The sequence below is a fragment of the Chinchilla lanigera genome, unplaced genomic scaffold (genome assembly GCF_000276665.1).
Source record: "Chinchilla lanigera isolate Chin_1 unplaced genomic scaffold, ChiLan1.0 scaffold00059, whole genome shotgun sequence".
NCBI classification, from domain to species: Eukaryota; Metazoa; Chordata; class Mammalia; order Rodentia; family Chinchillidae; genus Chinchilla; species Chinchilla lanigera.
Window position 1 is genome coordinate 14,129,044 of NW_004955460.1, and position 23,211 is coordinate 14,152,254.

General features: G+C 49.7%; 1 protein-coding gene and 1 pseudogene across 3 annotated transcripts in view; both read right to left on the reverse strand.

Moving 5' to 3' along the window:
• Tecpr1 (tectonin beta-propeller repeat containing 1) overlaps positions 1-8,940 on the reverse strand; it is a 31,273-nt gene extending 22,333 nt beyond the window's left edge. Inside the window, exons 1-7 of one of the 3 annotated variants that reach the window (XM_005397911.2) lie at positions 8,853-8,940; positions 4,030-4,265; positions 3,237-3,419; positions 2,885-3,007; positions 2,328-2,453; positions 428-602; positions 240-340 (exon numbers count right to left, since the gene is read on the reverse strand). In XM_005397911.2, coding sequence (XP_005397968.1) covers positions 240-340; positions 428-602; positions 2,328-2,453; positions 2,885-3,007; positions 3,237-3,419; positions 4,030-4,254 — 933 coding nt within the window. In that variant the 5' untranslated portion in view covers positions 4,255-4,265; positions 8,853-8,940. Of the gene's footprint in view, positions 1-239; positions 341-427; positions 603-2,327; positions 2,454-2,884; positions 3,040-3,236; positions 3,420-4,029; positions 4,266-8,852 lie in introns of those variants that run through there. The other 2 variants (XM_013521165.1, XM_013521166.1) reach the window with 2 other exon arrangements.
• A 3,326-nt stretch (positions 8,941-12,266) lies between these two features.
• On the reverse strand, positions 12,267-17,671 carry LOC106149994 (annotated as a pseudogene).
• Between the last annotated feature and the right edge of the window lie 5,540 nt (positions 17,672-23,211).

Consider the following 23,211-nt stretch of genomic DNA (forward strand, 5'->3'; position numbering starts at 1 on the left):
TACTTGGGTGTGAGTGAGGGGAGAGGCCACGCGTCAAACGTCCTGGATATGGGTGCTAACTTCGAGAGCACAAAAGCTCACAGTGCTCGGCGGACACCAGATTTATTATAAAGAGTTCATCGCTTCTCGGCCTTTTGGCTAAGATCAAGTGTAGACTTCAGACAACTCTCACAACAGCAGAACCCCAGCATTAAGTGGCACCTGCAGAGCCGCCCCAGGCCCCAGCATCCCCCTCTTACTTTCCGGTCCTTGGTGACAGCCCAGACCACGCTCACTCCAGCGGAGACGTGCATGATCCCATTCTCAGACCCGGGAGGCTCCACCACGGACCACGAACTGCCTGGCAGCCCCCCAAACCCCAGGCAGCTCCATCAGCCAAGATGCTGGGGGGTGGCCTCCCACCTCCCCCCAGGGCAGGGTCACCCACCTTTGGGGTTATTCCTGTTGATCCCTTCCCGGACCAAGGCTTGCCCCTCCCAGAGGGTGACCCACAGGAGGTCGTGGGGCCCACAGCTGATCTGGACAGCTTCCCCGGGGGTGTCCACCAGAGACCATGATGACCCTTCCGGGTTGGGGTGGCTGACATCCTCCCTGTACCACACCTGGGAAACACAGAAGGGTGTGACACCCGCGTGGCCTATTGGTACATCTGCACAACTGTGCGTGGGGGGGGTGTCGCTGGGTACCCCAGTGTGCACATGACACACCCAGCCCTCACTTGCCCCATTTGTCTGCAGCTGAAGAGCCCCCATCCACCCAACCACCTGTACAATTCCAGGCTCCAGCAGGGGTGCCCAGGGCTCCCCGCCAGCCCATGTGTCCTGCGCCCTCTAGTGGTGAAGTGCCCTCAGGACACCCATCCCTACAGGCAAGGGGTGGGGGGGTGGGAAAAACCCCAAGCTGCATTCATACCAAAGTCTAAAATGTCCACTTCTCTTGCGCTTTGACCTGACTATCTAAGACTGCACAATGTTCTTGTATCATCCAGGCTCTGACTCATTTCATCAGGCAAAGGCTGCACCGTCCAGGCAGGGCTGGTGACCCCCTTGAGAACCCTCAGACCTGGGGTCCTGGTATCCCCATCCTTCTAACCCCCCCTTACAGTGTGCCTTCTGGTCGGGCCTGGAGGCCTCCTTCCTTGTGCCAGGTGGCTTCACAGCACACTGCCCCTTAGCCCCCGGAGCACAGGGTCCTGGTGCCACCTCTTACGGACCGCAGGAGTGGCGCTGGCACTTGGAGAAGACAGACACTGCTGTGGCCCTGTCCTCTCCTCTCTGCATCCAGGTGGACAAGGCTCCTTGACCAGGGACTCTGTCCCAGGCCAGCTCCGTCACCCTGCTGGCCCCTTCTGCCATCCCTCAGCATGGCACGGAGGGAGCACCTGTGGTTAACCTGAGCCCTAGCGGGACCCCGGAAGTGAGCCTGCTAAAGATAACCTGCCATGACAAGCTTGAAGCCCACAGCAGACTTGTGGTCAATTTGTGGTAGGAGCTACTGAGCAATTGTGAAGTATCATCTCAAACCATGGCGAGAGGGTTGGGTCCCCTTAGCTGCTGCTGCCACCAAGGGTGTTTCATTCCTTTTTACGTAGTTCACAGCGTCTCTGGGGAAAGGATCTCTTCTCTCCAAACATCCACGCACAGCATCCATCCATCCACACACCCAACACTTGTCTGTCTGTCCATCTATCCACCTATATACCCATCTACCTACTCATATCCATGCATACACCCACCATCCAACCCTCCACACACAAACACGGATCCATCGACCCACCCACCTAGGAATCCATCCACACACCATCCATCCACCTATATATCTATCACCTATTCATCCACCCATACGGCAACCATCCCCACACCCTCTACCTATCCAGCACGCACCCACAATCCATCTACCCATCCACCTACCCACCAACTATCTAACCACTACCCACCCCCGCCCCTTGCGCAATGTTCCTGGCCACCGTGGGAGGCACCAGCAGAGAGCAGACTGGGAGCCCAGAATCTGTCTAAGGAGACAGTCTGGATGGCATCTGAGCCTGGGGTGCCCAGAAGAGGCAGGCCAGGACAGCCATGGGGTCGGGGGTCAGAGGCTTCTGGGAGGAGTGGGACCTAGGGGCCTAGAGGACAGGGCACATAGAAGGGGGCCTGTGGGGAGCCTGGTAAGGTGCTGCCTCTCAGAAGGTCCCCACCCCACAGATAGGAGGCACGAGGTCTCCAGGCAGCCTTGTTCCCTGCGCTCAGGCACACCCTGTCCTGCCTGGCCTGTGGCTGGCCTGCCTCCCTTGCTGCTATGCACCCAGGGCTTAGGGACAGTAGCCTTACCTTTCCCTGCAGAGACACAGCCCACACCGACAGGCGGCCCACAGGCTCCTCTGTGATCTCCCACCCACCCACGGAGAGGTCACTGAAGGGATCGGGCAGATCCTTAAGGTCATCCTTCGAGGGGATCTGAAACGAGGAGGCGACGAACAGTGGCTGTCATGACCTGGTGACTACCCTGTCAGGCACCCACGCTGTGTCCCCTCTGTTGGGGCTGGGCCCACACTGCCTGACGCCAGGAAGGAGGAGGGAACAGAAAGGCAGGATCCTAGCCCTGGGCGCTCTCTGCATTACCCTCTCTATCAGCCACCAGGCTCGGGCCCTGTCCTGGAGTGGCCACGTGACAGGTAGATGAGCCACGGGGTCTGGGCTCTGGGCACTGAAAGACTGACTGCGAGGCCTCTGTTCTTTGGAGCGTGGGGACCCTGGCAGAGCTCAGCCACTGCGCCAGGGACACAGAGAGGCTGGGTGAGTGCCTAAGACGCCCTCTGTTTGGAAGCCACAGGAGGACAACCCGAAGACCAGGCCTCGGCAGGAGCAGAGTCTTCTTAGGTACCCACCTTGGCCCAGGCATCCCGGGACTTGTATCTCCTGTATCGGATCCACTTCCGCCGCCGCACACACGAGTTCCACTTCTTGTCTCTCGTGTAGGTGGCGGGGAAGTCGATGGCATAGGTCCACCCCTGAAATGCCAAGGACGGGACTCCGTAAGGCTCTGGGGGGAGAGATTTGAAAACGGGAGAAAGGGAGGAGGGCGTCGGGAGTGTGACAGGAGGACTGAATGCAGGACCCCACAGTAAGCGCGAGTGAGACCCCGCAGAGCACTGCTGGGGACGGCAGCACCGGGGGACAGGCTGAGCCCATGGTGACCCTCCCCCCAGGGTAGACAAGGTGGGCACCAAGTTCACCTACCCCTTTCTCGGTGGGTTCACCTCCAAAATTCTCATCCACATACCAGTCCGACTCCCACTCCCAGTGTGGCGACGGCAGCGCCACCCCATCCAGTGGCCGGTGCTGGAGTCCACTCACGTCGCTCCACGGCCAGCGGTCACTCGGCAGGAGCTTCTCGCAGAAGCCGCCCATGGGGTTCCAGCGCTGGGACCAGGGACACAGAGACAGCATTAGGTCTGAACCTGCCAGGGGGTACCCAGGCTGGCAGGGTCTCTCAGGCCCCTCCTGGGATCAAAGACCCCAGGCCACTTCATCAAGAGCCAATGCAAGCCCGACACGGTGGCACATGCCGTAATCCCAGCACTCTGGGAGGCTGAGGCAGGAGGATCACAAGGCCAAGCCCAGCCTGCAGAACTTAGTGATTCTGTGAAACCCTGCTTCAAAATAAAAATTTTTAAAAAGGGCTGGGGAGGTAGCTTAGTGCAAAAGCCCTGGGTTCAATTCCCAGTACAGCAAAGAGAGAGAGACAGAAACAAAAATCCAGGGCACTAACACAGCCCCGAAGGACAGAAAACCCACCACGGCCACAGTGCTGCAAGAAGGGCCAGCAATGGAAGGCTCAAGCAATCTGGGCTTCTGGACACCTGCAGTCCGCACTGCGCAGACCCTTTGCAAGTCTGCTCTGGTGAAGACCTAACCCGGGCTCCAGGCCCAAGACTCTGAATGCTGTGCCAAGTGGAAGGGAAGGAACGCGAGGGCTGGGGGGATGCTGGGGCCTCTCTTCTGTTCTTCGGACGCAGATCATTTTAGCTACCTGGTTCTCGTAGGCCTCCTCCCGGCAGCGGATGGAAACGTCGCTGGCACACATGTACAGGTAGACCTGGTTGTCGCAGGCGATGCCCCAGCAGCACTGCGTGGCCGCACTGACCCGCTTGAACTCCAGCTGGGCGTCCTTGCACAGCTCCCAGTACTGGCCCGCCGTGGACAGGGTGTAGACCCTGCCGAAGAGGTCCACGGCCCACAGCACAGATGTGGGCATGGCGCTGGCAGCTGGAGGGGAGTCGGAGGCAAGAGGAAGGGTCAGCATCCCGGTCTCCAGCCTGCGGACAGTGTTGGGGGCACTTGGGAAACTTCTGCTGTGACTGTCTCATGGCACCGATAGCAAAATAAAGTCCAGAGAGAAAGGCAGGTGGTTACTCCACAGACAAGAAGCACAGCCGGCTTCCGGTGTAAATAGCTGTTTTCTTTCTTTGCCTTTCCTTCCTCCTCATTTATTCATTTCTTGCAGTACTGGGGATTGAACCCAAGGCCTTCATGCTGAGCTAACATCCCCAGCCCTTTTTAAAATTTTGAGACAAAGTCTCATTAAGTCACTAGATTGTCTAGGCTGGGTTTAAACCTGCCATCCTCCTGCCTCAGCCTCCCAGTATGCTGGGATTACAGATGTGCACCACCACACCGGGCTCCTTCCTTCACATTAGGGGGATTTTACATTTTTGCAAACATAAAAATTTACAGGGGCAAAAAAAAAAAAGAAAGATAACATAGGTATTTACTGCCTCAAAGTGAATGATCATTAGCCTGTTATAAAGTTTCTTCAGATCTTTCTTTTCAAAAGAATACATGAAAGCCTATAGATTTATTTGAATCTCATTGTCTCCTAAGCTGGTCTCACTGTGAGTCCCACCTAGGCTTGGTGAGGGGCATCCCCATGGGCCTGGGGTCCCAGCTGGACTCTTGTGTGGTCCTGCAGGAGCCAGGTGACCAAGGGAACTCTAGGACACAAAGGTCTCTCTCTTTACTACGCCCCTCAGTTTCTCTTGCCATTTTCCACTCCTTTCCTTTCTCCTCTTTGTGGCCAAGCTGCCAGTGTCTGTGCCCCATGCCCAGGGCTGCCACTGCTGCTGCTTCCTGGGGTAAACAGTGGAGACCTGGCTTCTTGCAGAAATGAGTTTCCCACTATGGCGGGGTCACGTGGCCAGACCCATGGCAGCCAGACACATGGTGAAGAGGGCAGGGCAGTCACTAGGAAAAGCTGGGCCAGACAGGGTGGCTTCCAGACCCAGTAAAGGAACACTGCCCTCAGGCCACGAGAGAGGCCGGTCAGGACACCGTGTGGTTTCTGGTTTGGAAACCCAAGCTTCCAGAAGGTGTATTTAGGTGCCTCGAGGCTAGGATGCCACAGGCAAAATATGCCTCTTGGAGCAGTGAGTCTGACAACCACCAAGAAAAATGCAGATCGAGAAGGAAGTGATGGAGGGGAATAAGAAACAGGAAGAGGTGGGGGGGCTCGGAACTATTGGCCCCCAAAACCTCAAGGGCAGCATGCCCGTCAGACATACAGAGCTACCTGGAAACTGGAATCTGTGTTCAGGTGCCTAAGGCAGGACCCCCGGTGACCCCCAGCTGTCCTCTGCTCCCTGCTTGCTCAGGCCTGAGCGTCCTTCTGGGACTTTCACAGTGACTAAGAGTGCTCAGAGCGTCCCAGACCCCCACCGCCAGAATTTGAGTGCCACCAAAGCTAACGAATCTCTTTGCCTTAATTTCCTTTTGCATACAAATCAGAAAGGGCCAGGTATGGTGGTGCTCGCCTATAATCCCAGCACTCTGGGAGGTTGAGGCAGGAATATCACAAATTCAAGCCCAGCCTAGGCAACTTGGCAAGACTCTGTCTCAGGCTAGTCACGGTGGCATGCACCTACAATCCTGGCACTCGGGAGGCTGAAACAGGAGGATCACTGCAAGTTTGAGGCCAGCTTGGGCTACAAAGTTCAAGGTCAGCCTGAACTGCACAGTGAGACCGTGTCTCAAAAAGACACAAAAAACCAACCAAACAAACAAACAAAAAAAGACTCTATCTCAAAATAAAAAATAAAGGAGCTGAGCATGTAGGGATGTAGCTCAGTGTTCAATTTCTAGTACCCTCCCCAACAACAACAACAAAAAGGCCAGAATGGAACAGTTGCCTACTTACCTTGTGAGAATTAAATGAGGTAGTACTGATAAACACTGTTCAGTACTCAGCAAGAACTGAATGACTGGGACCGATGTCATTTTACTACTTACCATTTGCTACCACACTCTGCCATTTATCTCCTATGTCTAAAAAGAAAAATCAAGTCCCTTTCTGGTCACTTGAGTCTTGAGCCTCTTCATTTTCTCATAGCAGTGCTATACACAGAGGATGTTCAACCAGTGCTGAATGATAATCACCTCCACCCACACCCAACACGCCGCAAATTCCCTGAGCCTAGACAGAAATACTGCCCCAGGGAAGGTAAACCACAGATTACTTTAAAAGTAAGGCAACCAACTGGTGGGCAGATATTCAATAGAGCATGTGAAGTGTCAACAGTGTAATTAATAAGGTAGAGAATACAGGGGTGGGTGCTCACTGTATAATTCTTTCAGTTTGGGGCTTGAAGTGTGGCTCACTGGTAGAGCACTTGCCTAACATGCACAAGGGCCTGGGTCTGATCAGAAGAAAGAAAGGAAGAAAGGAAAAGAAAGAAAGAAAGAAAAAGGGAGAAAGAAAAAAGAAAGGAAGAAAGAAAAAGAAAGGAAAAAAGAAAAAGAAAGAAAAAAAGAGAAAGAAAGAAAAGGGAAGGTGGGAGGGAGGGAGGAAGGAAGGAAGGAAGTAAAAAGAGAATCTTCCAGATTGTATGTTTGAAAATTTTCACCACAAAATGTTGGCCAAAAAAGTAGTTTTTTAAAAAAAGTTTCTATGGTGTCATTTTAAAATTATAAATCAACCTTCTTTTCTTTTCTTTTTTTTTTTTGGTTTTTTTCCGGTACTGGGAATTGAACTCACGACCTTGCACTTGCCAGGCAGGCGCTGTGCCGCTGAGCTAAACCCCAACCCCAAAGTTAACCTTCTAAGATAGCTCATAATTCAGTCAGGTTCAGTCTAAGGTTGAGCTCAAATAATGGAGCCCCTGCTTTGCATTTGATACACTTTTCCTTCAGATGAATGACTAAGCAGTAATTTCCTTCCAACATAATTGAACCTTCTGGGCAGTTAGGAAGAACAGGGGCAGAGGAAGGATGGGTGGAGGCTGTGTTTACAAACTCCTTTTGAAATGTGGACCCAGACACCTGTTACTTCCCAGTAAAAGTGCCAGGGAGTCGTTATTCTTGACCGGCCACACCTTCTTTCTGCCTCAACCAGGATGCACCCCAACCCTTCACATGCCATTTCTTGGCTGTGGGCTGACCAGGCAACTTGTCCTGGGTCACTAGATCACAAGACTTTTCAAAAAGCGTGTGGAGTATTAAGTATTGTGGTTCTGAATCCTGGGATTTCTTTGCTTTGTACAAGGGAAGGGATGGAGGGAACAGATTCCAAAGAAGCAACCTCTAATTCACCAAGATTTTCTGCAGAATGATTTTGAATTGGACCTTCAGTCACTCTGTTTTAAAACGGCAACTCAGTCAGGTGTGATGGTGCAGGCCTATAATCTCAGCGCTCTGGGAGGCTGAGGCAGGAAGGCTGAAAGTTCAAGCCCATCCTGGCCAAGGTGGGGAGATTCTGTCTCAAAATAAAACATTTTTAAAAAGCGCAAGGGCCGGGCATAGTGGCATACATCTATAATCCCAGCACTCAGGAGGTTGAGGCAGAAGGATCACCCTGAGTTCCAGATCAGGCTGGGCTACATAGTTCAAGGCCACGATGAATTACAAAGTGAGGCTGTGTCTCAAAAAGAGGCAGGGGGTTAAAAAAGGCGGGGGGAGCTGCTGAGCACCCTCCAAGCCATCTGCCTTTCTGCATTAGTTTGCTCACAGATCCTACAGGCCAAAAAGCGCCCAAGGCCTTGGGAGTACTGGTGGTGGAGGGGGCAGCACGGTACAAGAAAGCTCCCCAAGCATGCACTTCCCCTGAGTCCGCCTTAGGACTCCTTCCTGAAAGGTTACTAAGGCAATTTGCTGGCTGCTGCTTGCGGGATTGCTTGAAGCTACATCAGGGTCCAGGGCGGGGGCGGAGCGGGGAGGGCGGCAGGACTTGCGCGACAGTTGAGTGTTTCGTGAAGAACAGAAGGGACTAGCCGCCCCCAGGGCCCGGCTGCAGGAGCGGAGCTGGAGATGTGGACGCGGGGCCCGCAGGCGAGAAGGGGCACGTCGGGGTGTCGGGGAGCGCGGGGTGTCTGTCCAGCCTCACCAGGCAGGAGGTGCCCTGAGTCAGCCTGGCCTAGCACCCCAGTTCCTGCACTGGGCGACAGGTGGGCCCCGGCCCGGCCACCAGTGGCATAAATCGGAGAGCAAGGCCCTGACCATCTGCCCACGCTAATCCCAGCACAAGCAGATTTACTTCTACGTCTGCTCAGGAAGAAGGCCCCATGTAACTCCCTTCTGTAAAGCTGCTAGGGTGCAGCGATCGGCTTCTCCAATCACTCCAGTGCCAGCAGTGGGGGCGCCATCAGAGCCTCGCGCCCGGCTTGCCGGCGTTCCGAGGGGGGATGGGGGCGGCGCCCGCCCGGCGTGCGTGAGCACAGGTAGAGCCCCTCCCTCCCCAGGGTCGGCGCGAACGCCGCCAATGGAGGGGCGCCGCTGCTCTCCGCTGCCCGAGCCTCCCTAGGAGAGCAAGTGGCCAGTCGCCACGTTCCTGTGGCAGCCGCGGAGAGGGCACCGCAACGCACTCACCTGGGCGGCCACCGGGGGGCCGGGGTTGCGCGAGATGCTCCTCTACTGCTGGGTTAGCGGGTCCGGCCCTCCCCAGCCGCAGGCAAGAGGGCGGGCCGGAAATGGGAGGTCGGACCCTCAGCCATTGGTCACTACTCTCATGACGTAACGACCCGGGGCGCGCGATTGGCTGCTGTCTAGCCGCTTTAGGGGGGCGTAGGATCGCGAGCCCGCCCACTTCCGGGGTCGCACCAGGTGTTGCGGCGCAAGTCGGGTCTGGGGACCTCCCTGCGCTTTCGGGCACCGAAACCACAAGCTGACCGCTCGCCGCCCCCAGGACCTGGCTGCGGGAGCACAGCCGGAGATGTGGACACGGGGCCCGCAGGCGAGGAGAAGGGGCTGGTCAGGGTGCCTGCGAGCGCGGTCTGCTTGAGTGGGAGGAGCGCCTGCGTGTGGCACTGGAAGACCTCCCTGAGGCACAGGAAGGTGGCAGGTAAACAGGCGTCACTGTAGATTCCGACGGGTGGAAAGGTAGCCCTTGAGTGCACAAATTTAAAGCTTCACTCGTAGTTGGGCGTGGTTTGTCACGTCTGTAATACCAACACCCTCGGAGGCCGAGGCAGGAGAATCGCAAATTCGAGCTCAACGTAGGCAATCTAGCGACTCTGAGACCCTGTCTCACGATTTAAAAAAAAAAAAAAAAAAGGTAAAAGGATTGGGATGTAGCGCTGTGCGAAGGCCTGGGTTCAATCCCAAGTACTGCAAAAAATAAATATATAAAATTTTAAAAAATTAAAAATCTTCATGGAAGAAACCTGTAATTTTGTGACTGTAGCATGGCATGGTGTCAGTAATAGTCGCTGTACTGCTCAACTCCTTTGTGACAACGCAGCTCAGTGTGTTCCAACAATACTAGTAATATGCGAGTGCCCCTTGGTGCCAGGCATGGATGCAAGCACCCTCCACCTACTTTCTCACTCCATCCTCCCAACCCAAAGAGATGGGTGTTGGCGGTGTTCCCACATCACAGAGGAGCTCACAGGCTGAGTGACTCCTACCGTGAGTGATGGTCCCCAGGGGTTTGCACCCACTGCATCCGTCCTGGGAGGAAAGCAGCCAGGTTAGGATGGAAAATGAAAAAAAAAAGTTGGGGGTGATGGCTGGTGAAAGGCCAGGAACAGCGGACACAGGCTAAAACTGTCATCTGGATCTTGTTTCCTTTCTGCTGGAGTTTGTATCTGGAATGTCCCTGAAAGGTTCCCAGCTTGGTGCTCTGGGCAGAGGGTGGACACTGTAAGGGGTGAGGCATGGTGGGTGATCATCAGGCCATTGAGGATGAGCTCTCAGTGGGGACAGTGGGACTGTCCCCTTCCTCTTCTTTTCACTTCCCGGCCTTAAGGTGAGTGGTTCTGCTCTGCCGTCCTGTCCCAACAGGATGTGCAGTCTCGCCACAAGCTCAAAGCATGGCAGTGCACTCCTGTCAACCCAGCCCTCAGGAGGCTGAGGCAGGAAGATCACTGCTAGTCTCAGGAAACCCTGGGCTTTGCAGTAAAGTCAAGGCCAGCTTGGATTACATACTGAGACCTTGTCTCGAAAAAAAAAAAAAGCAACAGGGCCAACCATTCACGGACTGAAACCTCCCAACCTGTGAGCCAAATAAATCTTTCTTCTTTATAAGTTGATTATTTCAGGTGTTTGTCTAACACAGCCTCCTGTTTCCTCTTACTTTTTGCTCCCTTATGAGGATGTGAATAGGATTTTTTTTCCTGTCATGGCAGGACGTACCGCACAGGCTGACTCCAGTGGGAAAATAAAGCAGAAGCCTCATGTTCTCCCCAGTGGTTTTGTGGCTTTCTGCACCTAAACTTGACCCTAACCATCCTCAGGGGCTGGCACCTGTGGACTGAGTCTGGCACCCACCCAAAACAGGAGGGTCCAGAGGGCCAAAGGTGATGGCATCTTAGTCACTTTCCTTGCTGCAGAGACACGCCTGACAGCCACAACTTAAAGGATGACAAGAAGTTTATTTTGGCTGACGGTTTTAGATATTTCCGGCCGTAGTTGGCAGCCTCCAAACAGGAAACGGCTTGGTGGAAGGCCAGAGGAAAGCTGCTCACGGTTTCAGCAGCCAGGAAGCAGACAGGGAGGGCAGTAGCTGGGGAGGGAGATAAACCCAGGCCAGGCCCCTGGTGACCCGCCTCTCCCGCCAGACCTCCCCTAAGAGCAAGTCAGCTACGGTGTCTGCGTACTCCAGTCACCTTGCAAAAGCACACAAGGCTCTCTGGGGACGTGTAGATCTAAACTGTAACAGTGGTGCCTTGGAGGAAGACTCAGATACCCTCAGATACCTAGCGCAGACACAGTGTGGACAGGGAGACCTGGGTTCTGTTGTCTGTGATACTTGTACCCGTTTCTCCTCTGCGGCCTCAGTTTCCAAGGCATTGAAGCTGGGCATGGTGGCTCATGCTGTAATCTCAGCGCTTTGAAAGGCTGAGACAAGTTCAAGTTCAAGCCCAGCCTGAGCAGTAATTAAGACATTGATTAGGAGCTCTGCGTGGCCCCTTGCAGTGTTCATGTGCTATGACAGAGTTTGATTCCGTGCCTCCTACACTCCCAGATTTTTTGCAGAGCTGGCTCCCTACATAGTCAGAAGTTCTGTTGGTTCCTGTCCTCACCACTAGGCTAATCTCCATTCCTACTTCTGCTTTGTTATGTTAACCTCCTTCATTTCCTGTTTCTTCGCCATGCTGACTTTACTACTTCTCTGCCAGGCCAGACACTGTGGTTTCAATCTCGGGGCAGTCACTTAGGGTCACTCAGGCCCTGAGGCTGGTCCTTGTCGGTGGGATAATGCCATCACTGTCCTCCTCACAGTCAGCCTTCAAGTCTCAGGTTGAAGTTCAACTCCTAGTGAACCTGAGGGAAAGTAGGCCTGAGGTGGTGGTGATTTCAGTACTGGGGATTGCACCCCGGGCCATTACCACGGAGCTACATTCCAGCCCTTTTTATCTTTTATTTTGAGGCAGGGTCCTGTTAATTCACTGAGTTGCCCAGGTGGGACTCGAACTTGTGATCCTCCTGCCTCAGCCTCCCGCAGTGCTGGGATTACAGGTGTGTGCCACCACGCCAAGGTTAGGTCTGTGTTTGGATCCTCTCCTGTTTTGTTTTTTCTCCACTCTGATCTGTTTTCCTGCCTGTCTCCTTGACCACTCCTTGAACAACTGACATTTTAAATTCATGTTGGAATTTCCTGGGTGTAATAATTGCTTCACTCATAATTTATATGAAAAGAATGAATGCCCTCCCCGTCCCCAGATAACCAGTCAGATATGTGGTAAAAAATGTTGGAAGGGCCTCAGCCAAAAGGGCAGAGATTAGCAGAAGTGGTCTATCCCTATGTGCTCTACTGTCCACTTTGTCCCTCTCCTCCAGCGGCAGTGCATGTGACTCCTTTGGCCGTGTCCCAGAGAGGCGGGAGCTGAGGGCAGAGAAAAGCAGTTAACCAACCATGAAAAACGCCCGTCAGTCACGAGGACGCAGGGCACATGCGCAGAACACAGACTCCCGAATGAGGATGCAGCCCTGAACCCAGGTGGGACCAATCAGAAAAGTGCTATTTTGATGCTTCATTTACATCTGTCATGAAACCAAGCCGGCCTTTGACAGGATAGCTTAAGTCTGATGTCCGGCAAGGTGATAGGACGGCTGTCCCAAATGCCTTTGCATGAGGGCGAAGCCGTCTGGAGATCCAGGGAAGCTGGGCCGTTGTTCCTCCTGGGCACTGTGAGCCTTTCCACACCCCGCTCTCACTCTGCATGGCTTCTTTCCCACCTTCAATTAATGCAAATCTTCACTGTCTCTTCTGTGTGTCTTGTCCAATTCTTGTTCGGGACCCCAGATACCTGGAAATGACCTCCTCCGGACCTAAACATGGGTAACACATCCCGCTTCCAGAAGCCTCTTTGATCTCGCCCACAGGGAGGCTGTCCATGCAGCAGCTGGACTGGAGGTGGAGGTGGTTGGGTGGCTTCGGAGCCCTTTCGGACAGCACGTTGGCTAAGTGTGGTTAGATGTGCGCCTCCTCTGTGGAGTAAACTAATCACAAGCGGTCCTCGTGTGCCATTTTCACTTACACTTGCTCATGGTCCTTCCACCTTTGTCCAGCCAATGAGTCAAGTGTCTGGCAGCGAGCTTGAGCCTCCCAAGATGGACCCTGGCCAGCCCTTTTCCTTGACTTCCTCTACCCTTCGTCCCCACGCAGACCAGGAGCACCCAGCTCCCTGGCTGACCCTGGCTGTACCCAGCTCTTTGGACTCTGCTAATTAAATCAAGCTCAGCATTTTCTTTTTCCCCTGTGACAATTAACATGGTAAGTGAAGCAAATAAAAACGTGGTGTCCCCTCCACACCCAGCAAAGGAAAGTTCACAGAAATTATTCCCTGAAAAGTGTAGTTGTCCAGGTGTGATAGCACCTGCCTGTAATGCCAGCACTCAGGAGGCTGAGACAGGAAGATCACCAAGAGTTTTAGAGCTTGAGGTCAACCTGGACTACCTACTGAGTTCAAGCCCAGCCTGAACTAAGTAGTGAAATCTTGTCTCAAAAAAAAAAAAAAAAGTAGTTTGAAGTTTACATGCAGGGATGGGGATATAGCTCAGTGGCACAAGCATCTGCTTGGCAAGTGCAAGGTCCTGAGTTTGATTCCCTGTACCTAAAAAAAAAAAAAAAAAAAAAAAAAAATTCAGTTACCTGTTGTTAACAGGTATAAATTTGCGCTGGGGATATAGCTCAGTGGCATAAGTGCCTGCCTGGCAAGCTCAAGGTCCTGAGTTCAATTCCCGGTACCAAAAAAAAAAAAAAGTTTACATTCAGGTCTAAATTCTTATATTTAAACGCAGTCAACAGTATTCTGCAGGGAAGATGTGATGTTTTATCTCTTAAGACAAAAGTAATACCAGAGACTGAAACCACAAAACCTCTGTAGCCTAAATATAGAAAAAACATGGACCAAACTGGAAGTTAAGGATAATCACTCATGCCTAAGAAAGTCCTGCCCGATTATGGAAAGTCACGCAAACGAGGCAAATCGAGCATTCATTTGACAGACATCTGCCAATGCTTCCTGCGCGTTGAGGTCTTTGTTAGTGCTGGTGCTTCTTCACATCGGCAAAGAGCAGGACCGCTGACAAGGTCAGTGGTGAAATACCAGGGTCAGGAGGGGAGGAAGCAAAGCCTGGTTAATTTGTTTTTTTTTTTTTAATCTTAGCTTTCCTTTTTATCTCCTCAAAGACTGGTGGATAAATACAGCACAATTACTTCAGGCTGTTCTCCATGTTGTATGCATAGGCCAGTGGATGGGGTCTGAAAGAAACCCGCAGTCAGCGGTGAAATACGGCACGCACCTCCTTGCTGAAGAAAAGAGAAATGAATAAAATAAACTTAGAACTTCATCAGCACACACTCTGCTGTGACAGATGGTTCAGGCATAAATAGTGGACACAAAGAAACTGTATTAACATGTGTATAACCTCTGTTAATGAGAAAATAGACACGGCCATAATGATGAAAATACATTCAGTTACTAATAACTAGTTGTGCCTGAAAAGGCACCATCAAAAGAGAACTTGTGCCAGGCGGGTGGCGCACACTTGTAATCCCAGCACTCGGGAGGCTGAGGCTGGGAGGACCCATGCAAGTTTGAGGCCAGCCTGAACTGCATAGCAAAGCCCTGTCTCAAAAATACAATAAAAAGTGTGCTCCAGAGAAAAGCTGTATATAAACACACAAGGAGAAAATAAATTGCACGATTAACACATGCATGTTTAATACTGGAAAAGTCACAGCCCTTCAAAATTTCTCCGTGTTATAAAAGCTCTCTGCACTGAACTAAAATTAAAATGATTACCAGGCATGGTGGTACAAGCCTGTAATCCCAGCACTTGGGAGGCTGAGGCAGGAGGATCATTGCAAGTTCGAGACCAGCCTGGGCTACAAAGTGAGCTCAAGGCCAGCCTGAATTGCGTACTGAGACCCTGTCTCAAAAAGACAAAAATCAATCAATCAATCATTAATAAAATTAAAATGATCCCAAAAGGATAACACTTGTAAAGTTTAAGTCTCTTCAGCCACAAAACTGCAGTGGAAATAAATGTTCAGGATCATTTTCAAACCAACAACAACAAAAATCTACTCTGATGACATGCATGATTAACAGGTCTGTGCAAGATACACTGCTGTACATTTCCCGTGACTAGGGAAAAAAAAGTCCTCAAGTCAATTTTTAGTTTATAGATGGTCGGGGAGTTTTGTACTCCAGCAGGAGTTCGCATCTTCTGTATCTTTTTGCTAACAGTTACTAGATGTCCTTTCCTGATTTTCTTGTTTTTGTTTTTTTTGTTTGTCTTCCGGTACCAGGAATCAAACTCACGACCTTGTGCTTGCCAGGCAGGCACTTTTGCCGCTGAGCTAAATCCCCAGCTCCCTTTCCTGATTTTCTCAGCAGTATCAGCTTTGTAATTATAGGAGCAACCGTACACATCTGAGTAATGGTGTCCACTACAGCGAACATTTCCACAGTGACACTGAAACCCAGAGAGCCACACTTCCTTTCCACACGTGACACGGTGGTTCTTTCCCTGTTTGGGTTTTTCAAGGGACTTGCTTGGCTCTTCAGACGGCTGCTGTGTTGTGCCTGACACTGAAGCTTCCAGTCCTTCGGCCTCAGGGAATGCTTTGTCCACAGATGTACTGTCCACTTAGGAAGATGCTACAGAGTCTGAAAACATCTACTGATTTCACACACAACTTGGCTGCATAGATGAAGAGGTAGAGTCTAATGCTGGTGAGCCCCTGGGACACTGCCATTCTGTGCTCTGACCTGGTAATGATTCCGACTGCTGACAGGAGCTGCAGGTGGGTTTATTCTATCACTACTACTCTCCTGTCTTTGAAGATGCTCTTTTTTTTTCCTTTTTGAGACAGGGACTACTCTGTAATTCAGGCTGGTCTTAAACCCACTCTCTACCCCAGGCTAGCCTCGAACTCACAGAGATCCTCCCGCCTCAGCCTCCCCAGTGCTGAGATTCAGGCATGTGTCACCACGCCTGGCTTGAAGATACTATTTATACTGCACTGAACACGTGCCATTTGTACGAGGGTTTCCATAAAATCTGCAGTCAGTGGAACAAAGCACAGACACCTGACTGTGATTCCTTTCTTGAGCCATGTTTCTCGTGTACACTGGTGACAGCCTCTGTCCCTGAGGCGCCCACTGCCGGCTTGCCTCGGTGAGCGGGGAGGGTGAGGCCGAGAACTCTGCTCCCTCGGCTGTTCACTAAACTTCTGTGTGGTTGCGGGACTGCTGAGGAGCCGCAGAGAGCACCAGGATTGGCCTGCTTGCCACTGGCCGTGCCGGGTTAACTCCTTTAACACAAATTACTCTCGGTAAGCAAGATGAAACTTGCCTTCATATCCTCACAGGAAGGTGTTCATGTGCCGGGAGACAAATGGCTGTCTGTGTTCACTAGGAAGCCGGGCTTGGCCTTGCGTTTCTCAGATCTGGTCTGCACCACATGACCGCTCGTGGCTGACAGGAGTTTGAGGAACTTCTCATGATGAGAAAATTGCAGTGTGTTCACAACCAAAGTATAATCTGTGTTATCCCTGCCACTTTACTAGCATGGGCGAGGAGACCCAGGGTTTGATCCCCAGCACTGGCAAAAATGATTAAGATAGAATATGTATATGTGTCAGTTCCCCAAGATGAATGTAATAATTATGTATTGAAAATATACCTTAATTTTAAAAAACCTCTGTGTGTGTGTATTTTGTTTTTGGCAATATATATGTTTTGGGATTGAACCCACTGAACTGCATTTCCCAGCCCTTTTTTATTTTGCGACTGGGTCTCACTAAGTTGGCAGGGCTGGGTTTCACCTTGCGATCATCTTCCTTCAGCCTCCCTGAGTGCTGGGATTGCAGGCGTGCACTTCCACACCCGGCTCCTGCGGCTGTGTACCATGAAACCTTGGCTTGTGAGCATAATTTGCTCTGGAAACATGCTTATAATCCAGAGCACTTGTATGGCAAATCAAGTTTCCCCATAAGAAATAAAGGAAACTCAGATGATTTGTTCTACAACCCAAAAATATTCATATAAAAGTGATTACAATACTTTAATATAATCAAAGAACATATACAAAAATAAAAATAAACAAATTCACCCGCTCTGACCTTTGAAAACCTTCGTGGCAGGTGTGAGGGAGAGAAGAGGGAGGGTTCCTGCGTAGGACAACTTTCACTGTCACTAACAGAGTCACTGCTCTCTACTGGCTCAGTGCAATCTTTTTCTTTTCATGCAGCTAACAAGGAACCTGTCTAATGACACTTGGTTTTACCTCCTTTTGAGGATTTTGCAGGATTATGACACTGCATTGTCATTAAACCAATTCATCGCTTGCACTGCTACCACCTTATTTGGGCAGTGCTTTTCTACAAAATTTTGCACAATTTCCCACATTTTACACATCTCTCTAATCTCATTTGAAGGGAAAGAATCCTCTGCCTTCTTCCCCTCTGCAGACAAGATTTCTTCCATAACCTCTTGCTGTTAGGAGGCCATCACTCACAATCCTGCAGTGAGAGAGAGACAGAGACAGACAAGAATCATAATCTCCTGCCTCAGTTTTATTTAGTGTCATTAACTTACTCCATTCCACACTCCATGAGCTCTCTCCAGCAGAGAAATGGAACACTGCGAACTGCTGCTGCAGGCAGGACTTACCTTCCACAGGGCCTCAGGACACACTTCCTGGTCTGTGTTGTGTGGAGCCTCCCACAGCATCCCAGACTGGCGGGGCACCAAGGATTGCTTTCCTGGGCTCCAGGTGGGAGCTCTCACAACACTCCATTATGCTTCCCCAAACCTCTTCAAAGGCCAGCCATCTACGTGAATGGATAAAGAAAACATGGTATTGAAACACCGTTGAGTACTAAGTAAACTTGAGGCATTTGAAGGATAATGGATGCACCTTGAGACCCTAATATTAAGGGAAGTAAATCAGACACTCAAATTTAAATATTGCATGGCTTCTCTTATATGAGAAACCCAAAGTATAAATAAAGAGCAAAATAAAAAATAATAGAAGTAGAGAGATAGATTTTCCTCAGAGGAGATGGAATCAAGAGATGGAAGGAAAGAGAAGAAGGAGAACGGGATGAGAAAAAGAATTGAGGTGTGCTTCGTACATGTACCCACTGCACACGAGGAATGTAAAGGTTACGCACTGCAAACATGTACTACTAGGAAAAAAAGCCAGTCATCTGCAATGGCCAGAATTATGATTAGCAGTGTCGCACCGCTGGAATCCCAAGTACCTGGGCTAAGGTAGGAGAATCGCAAGTTCAAGGCCTACTTGGGCAATTTAGAAAGACCATCTCAAAAGTTTAAAAAAAAAAAGTCTAGGGCAAAGCCCTGGGTTCCAGTGTCTTGTGGGGGGAGAGAAAGATTAGTAAAGAAGTACCGCTTTCTTCCAAGGAGAAAAGCTTAAGGAAATTCTACAGATGCTTTTGAGAGTAAAAGATGTCAACTGGATAAGACAGATGCTAGGGAAGGGCATAAATCTAGACACAGGCCGCTCTCAGATCTAAACATGAAACATGAAACAAACCTTTTAAGAGATAATAAAATATTCTAAGGTTCATTAGGTGAGGAAGGGTTTTTTTAAAAGGCATAAGAAGAACTAATCTTAAAGGAAAAGATCAATACATTCCAGTGCTTTAAGGTCAAGAACTTTCTTTTATGAAGATGCCAGAGTTTGAGAAGGAAAACAAGGAATGAGAGAAGATATTTGTAGCTTGCTGCCAACAACAGGCTCAGATCCAGGACACAGAACAAGTCTGGGGGCGGGGTATTGAGCTCAGCGGCACAGCACCTGCCTGGCAAGTGCAAGGTCGTGAGTTCGATTCCCACCCCCGTAAAAAAAAAAAAAAAAAATAGAACTACAAGTCTGTAGGGGAGACACATCCAAGTTGAAAAAAATAACAATAAATTTCAAAGGCAAAGAACTTGCACAGGTGCTTTCAAAAAAGAAGAAAAGCAAGTGGTGAAAATACTTAGGAAAAAACGCTCGGCCTCAGCAGTAAACAGATGCCAATGAGATGCTTACTAGGTGGCTGCGCAGAAGTGTGCGTGGATGTCACTGTGGACATCACCTGGAGCGAGGAGGCCCTGCCACCTGCTGTGTCGTAGATAACATGCACACCAGGTGCAGCACAGGGAGTTCTTAGCCTTGTTTGTGACAGCCTTGTCCTGCACCACAGTGAAACAGAGATAAATGTGATCATCATACAAGAGTGTTTCTGATAACAAAAGGGAACAAAGCCCAGCCATGGTGGTGCATGCCCATAATCCCAGCACTTGGGAGGCTGAGGCAGGAGGATTGTTGTGAGTTTGGGCCTCATTACAAAGTGAGTTCAAAGTCAACCTGAACTGCATAGTGGAACTCTGTCTCAAAAAGACAAAGAAGATAAAAGAAAAAGTGAAGTTCACTAAATGCAAAAAACATAGATGAGCCTCAAGTGTGTGCCAAGTAAAGAAAACAAGACTCTAAAGTGTCCATATGACCCCATTTATATGTGAAGTTCAAAAACAGGCAAGAGCTGGATTTCATGCCAAGTGCCTGTAGCCCGAGCTACTCAGGAGGCTGAGGCAAGAGGGTTGCAAGTAGTAGGCCTTGGGGACAATTTAGGAGACATTGTCTCAAAATACAAAATAATAAGGGCTGAGGGTGTAGCTCAGTGTCAGAGTGCTTGCCTAGTATGTGTGAGGCCCTGGGTTCAATGCCCAGTGTTGAAAAAAACAAGAACTACTTTATAATGAGGATGTGTGTTTGATGGTAAAAGTATGAAAGCAAGGAAGTGATTACCATAATGTTACCATAGCAACCAGGATGTGGATGCTTTAGGAGGCACCAAAGGGTCAAGCTTAAGCTTGAGGATGTTCTAGTTCTGGGTGTGGGTGTTGGCTACTCAAGTTTAGCTTTATGATGATTCACAGCATTGATGTCACTTGAAAACTTCTGTATATATTTTACAACTGAGAATAGCTGCCTTTCCCAGTGGAGTCTTTCCCCTCTGGACTCCTAGATTTGGTGTTTCAATGAAAGCAGGAAAAGTGAGAGAAGGAACAGAGGATCCATGAGGAGATAAAAGAATGTGTAACAGAATGGAAATATCTATAATGCATGCATCTCATAAGCCCCTGATGTGCATTTGGAGCCTCTGGGTGCAGTGGAACAGTCTGGTCATCCCAGATGTCTGTTGTCAAAGGGGAAGGTAACCAAATTTCTAGGCAGACCCTGAATCGTGCATATGCAGCATGATCAAAATATGCCGTATTAGCTCTCACTTCAAATGCACTTATCTTGACATTCTGCCACTTTCCGAAGCAGTTCTGGAAGTCCTTTTTCGTGAGTATCTTCAGTTGCACTGTTGTGGCTGCCTTAATGAGTCCTGAGTCAATTCAAAACATTTCCCTTCTATGGTTATTTTGATTTTGGGGAAGAGCCAGAAGCAGCACAATGCCAGATCCAGTGAATACGGTAGATGAGGACTCAGCATTCTGGGCATTTATGAGCCTGCTTTTCTGTTGGATGGCCCTGAACAGCGGCACTCACAGTATTTTTGATTAAACCTCATAAACACACTTAGGAAAGAAAACTTCCAGAATGGCTTCAGAAAGTGCCAAGAACAATGGGATGTGTTTGAAGCCAGAGGGATTTACTTTTTCTTTCTTTCTCTTTTTCTTCCTTCCTTCTTTCTTTCCTTTCTTCCTTCCTTCCTTCCCTCGTCTCTCTCTCTCTCTTTTCTTTTTTTTTAAATTTTTTTTTGAGACAGGGTCTCACTATGTAGTGTAGGCTGGCCTTGAACTCTCTTACATAGCCTAAAACTCACGGTGATCCTCCTGTCTCAGCCTCCAAGTACTGAGATCACAGGCATGTGCCACCATGCCGAACCAAAGGGGATATTTTGAGGGGGGTTCATGGCAATATATCTTTTTTTGTAATAATTTTTTATTTAAACATTAATATATTTTTATCACATTATGTAAGTCTTCCCTTGATGGCCTCCCTGGTCCATTTTTAAAAGCTCTTTCAGTGTGTTCACCTTCATTTTTTTATTTTTGCAGATTACTGATTTATCATAAAGGATAAGACTGAGGCTCAGCCACGTGGGAGTGGTGCTCCAGCGAAGTACACCAAGGGAGGATGTAGAATGTGCCTCCAGGGTCACCTTCCATGACAGCACCCCAAGTCTCCCTCAGAAGAGCTGCTATGGAGCCTCCTACCCTGCCACACCCACCCTTTCCATAGGCTGCTGGTCAGGGATGAAAGCTCTAGCTCTCTAATGACTTGATCTTTTTGGCAACTGACCTCTAAACCAAGGCTAAAGTCACCACATTAACAAACTCAGATGTGACTACTAATGATAGAGACCCTGAGCCTCAGGAAATTCCCAAGGTTTATGGGTGCCTGTCTTAGTTACTTTTTCTTCCTCAGTGGGACACAATGCCCAGCACTCAAATTTTAAAGGAAAAGGGTTTGTTTTGGCCCCAAATTCATTGAAGTTTCAGTCCATAGTCAACTGGCTCCAAGACAGGGCAACATGGTAGAAGAGGTCTCATGACATGGTGGTCAGGAAACAGATAATGATCAAGGGAGAAGGGAATCAGATAAACCCTCCCAGGCTATGCCCCAGTAACACACCTCCTCAGACCAGGCTTCAACTCCCAAATCACATTTAGTTATAAACTCATCAGTGGACTAATCCACTAGTGAGTATCATGCCCCCATGATCCAATCACCTCCCCAAGTCCCCACCTATGTATGCATGAGGTTTTGGGGGGACATTTAGATATAAAGCATAACCTTCTACTCCTGGCCCCCAAAAGACTCATGCATATCTCTTTATTCAAAATGCATCCAGTCCATCTCTAAGAGTTGTCAAAACTTTAACAGATTTAGCATTACTGAAAAGTCTATGTCCAAAGTCTCCTCTGAGATTTAAGACAAACTCTTTATTGAGAGCCCCTGTAAAAATAAAAAGAAAATTAAATGCTTTTAACATACAATGACACAGGGTAAACATTCCCATCCCAAAAGGTAGCAATAGGGGGATAGGAAGGAATGGGCCTAAAGAGAGACTGTAACCCAGCAGGGTGAACAATTAAATCCTTTAGTTCCCTGTCCAGTGCCCAGGTAGTCTGTGGTGAGATGTGAACTCCAAAGGGCTTGGGCACCCCACCCCTCCAGCATTGCTAGTGGTGGTTGTAGCCCTCAAGGTCTCATTCTTGGGACATTTTTGCTCACTGCTTGCAGCTTTCTTCCAATGCTTTATATTCCTGGCTTCTCCAGCCTTCTTGGGTCTCCGCTGCACTTTTGGCTTCACATTCTCAGCTTCACTCACTGCCCTTTCAAGGTCACACTGCCCATCCCCAGTCCTGAAATTTAGGGGCAAGCCTCCCTGACCCCACAACTCTTGCATTTTGCATGTGTGTAAAAGCAATACCAAGTGGATGATGCCCAAGTCTGCCACCAGCTGGAACAGCAGCTGAACCCTTTTGCATTTTGCCAGTGATTGCAGAGGCCTCTAAGTCCCTGGATGGCTGAACATGGTGAGTTGAATGCCAGGGAGTTAATTCCCATTCCCTAGGCTGTTGCCATTCTGGAGCATGGTGCTCTGGGGCTCTGTTTTTAAGGCAGAGTCATTTTTGCATTTTCAAGCCTTGGAAGGGTGGGATCCTGCTGGTTCCTGAATGTGCTTAGTCCATCTTTTCTATTGTCCTGTTTCAAAGAACTTGGCCGATTTTATGCTCAATCAAGCTCTGCTCTGCTCCATCTTTACAAGCCTCAACTTCACCAGAGCTTCCTTTTTGGCCAAACTCAAAAATTTTTAAAATCATTCAGCTGGGCTGTTTGCTCTTGATTTGCAAGGTGGAGCTGGCTAATAGCCTCCAATGGTACCCAAGCCACAGGCTGAATGTTTGGCTGCCTTGAAATTTCTTCCACTAGCTTAATTAGCCTGCTGTCCTTAATTTCAGGCTCCTAAAAATCCTCTGGACATGAATAAAATTCAGACAAAATTTATGCCAGAGCCTGGGCCTAGAGTCCAGCTGCCAATGGGGTCCTTCTTTCCACCTGAAACCTTCTCAGCCTGATCTTTACTGGCTGTGTTTCTATCAGAATTGTGGTCTTCTAGACTCTAGCAAGAATCTCCCTTTAAGCTTCTAGGGCTGCTTCCCGCCCAGCATCCCCAAACCTTTCCAAATTCCTCCTGCAAGCCAATTCCAAAGGCTTCTGAACCACATGGCCAGGTAGTGTCATA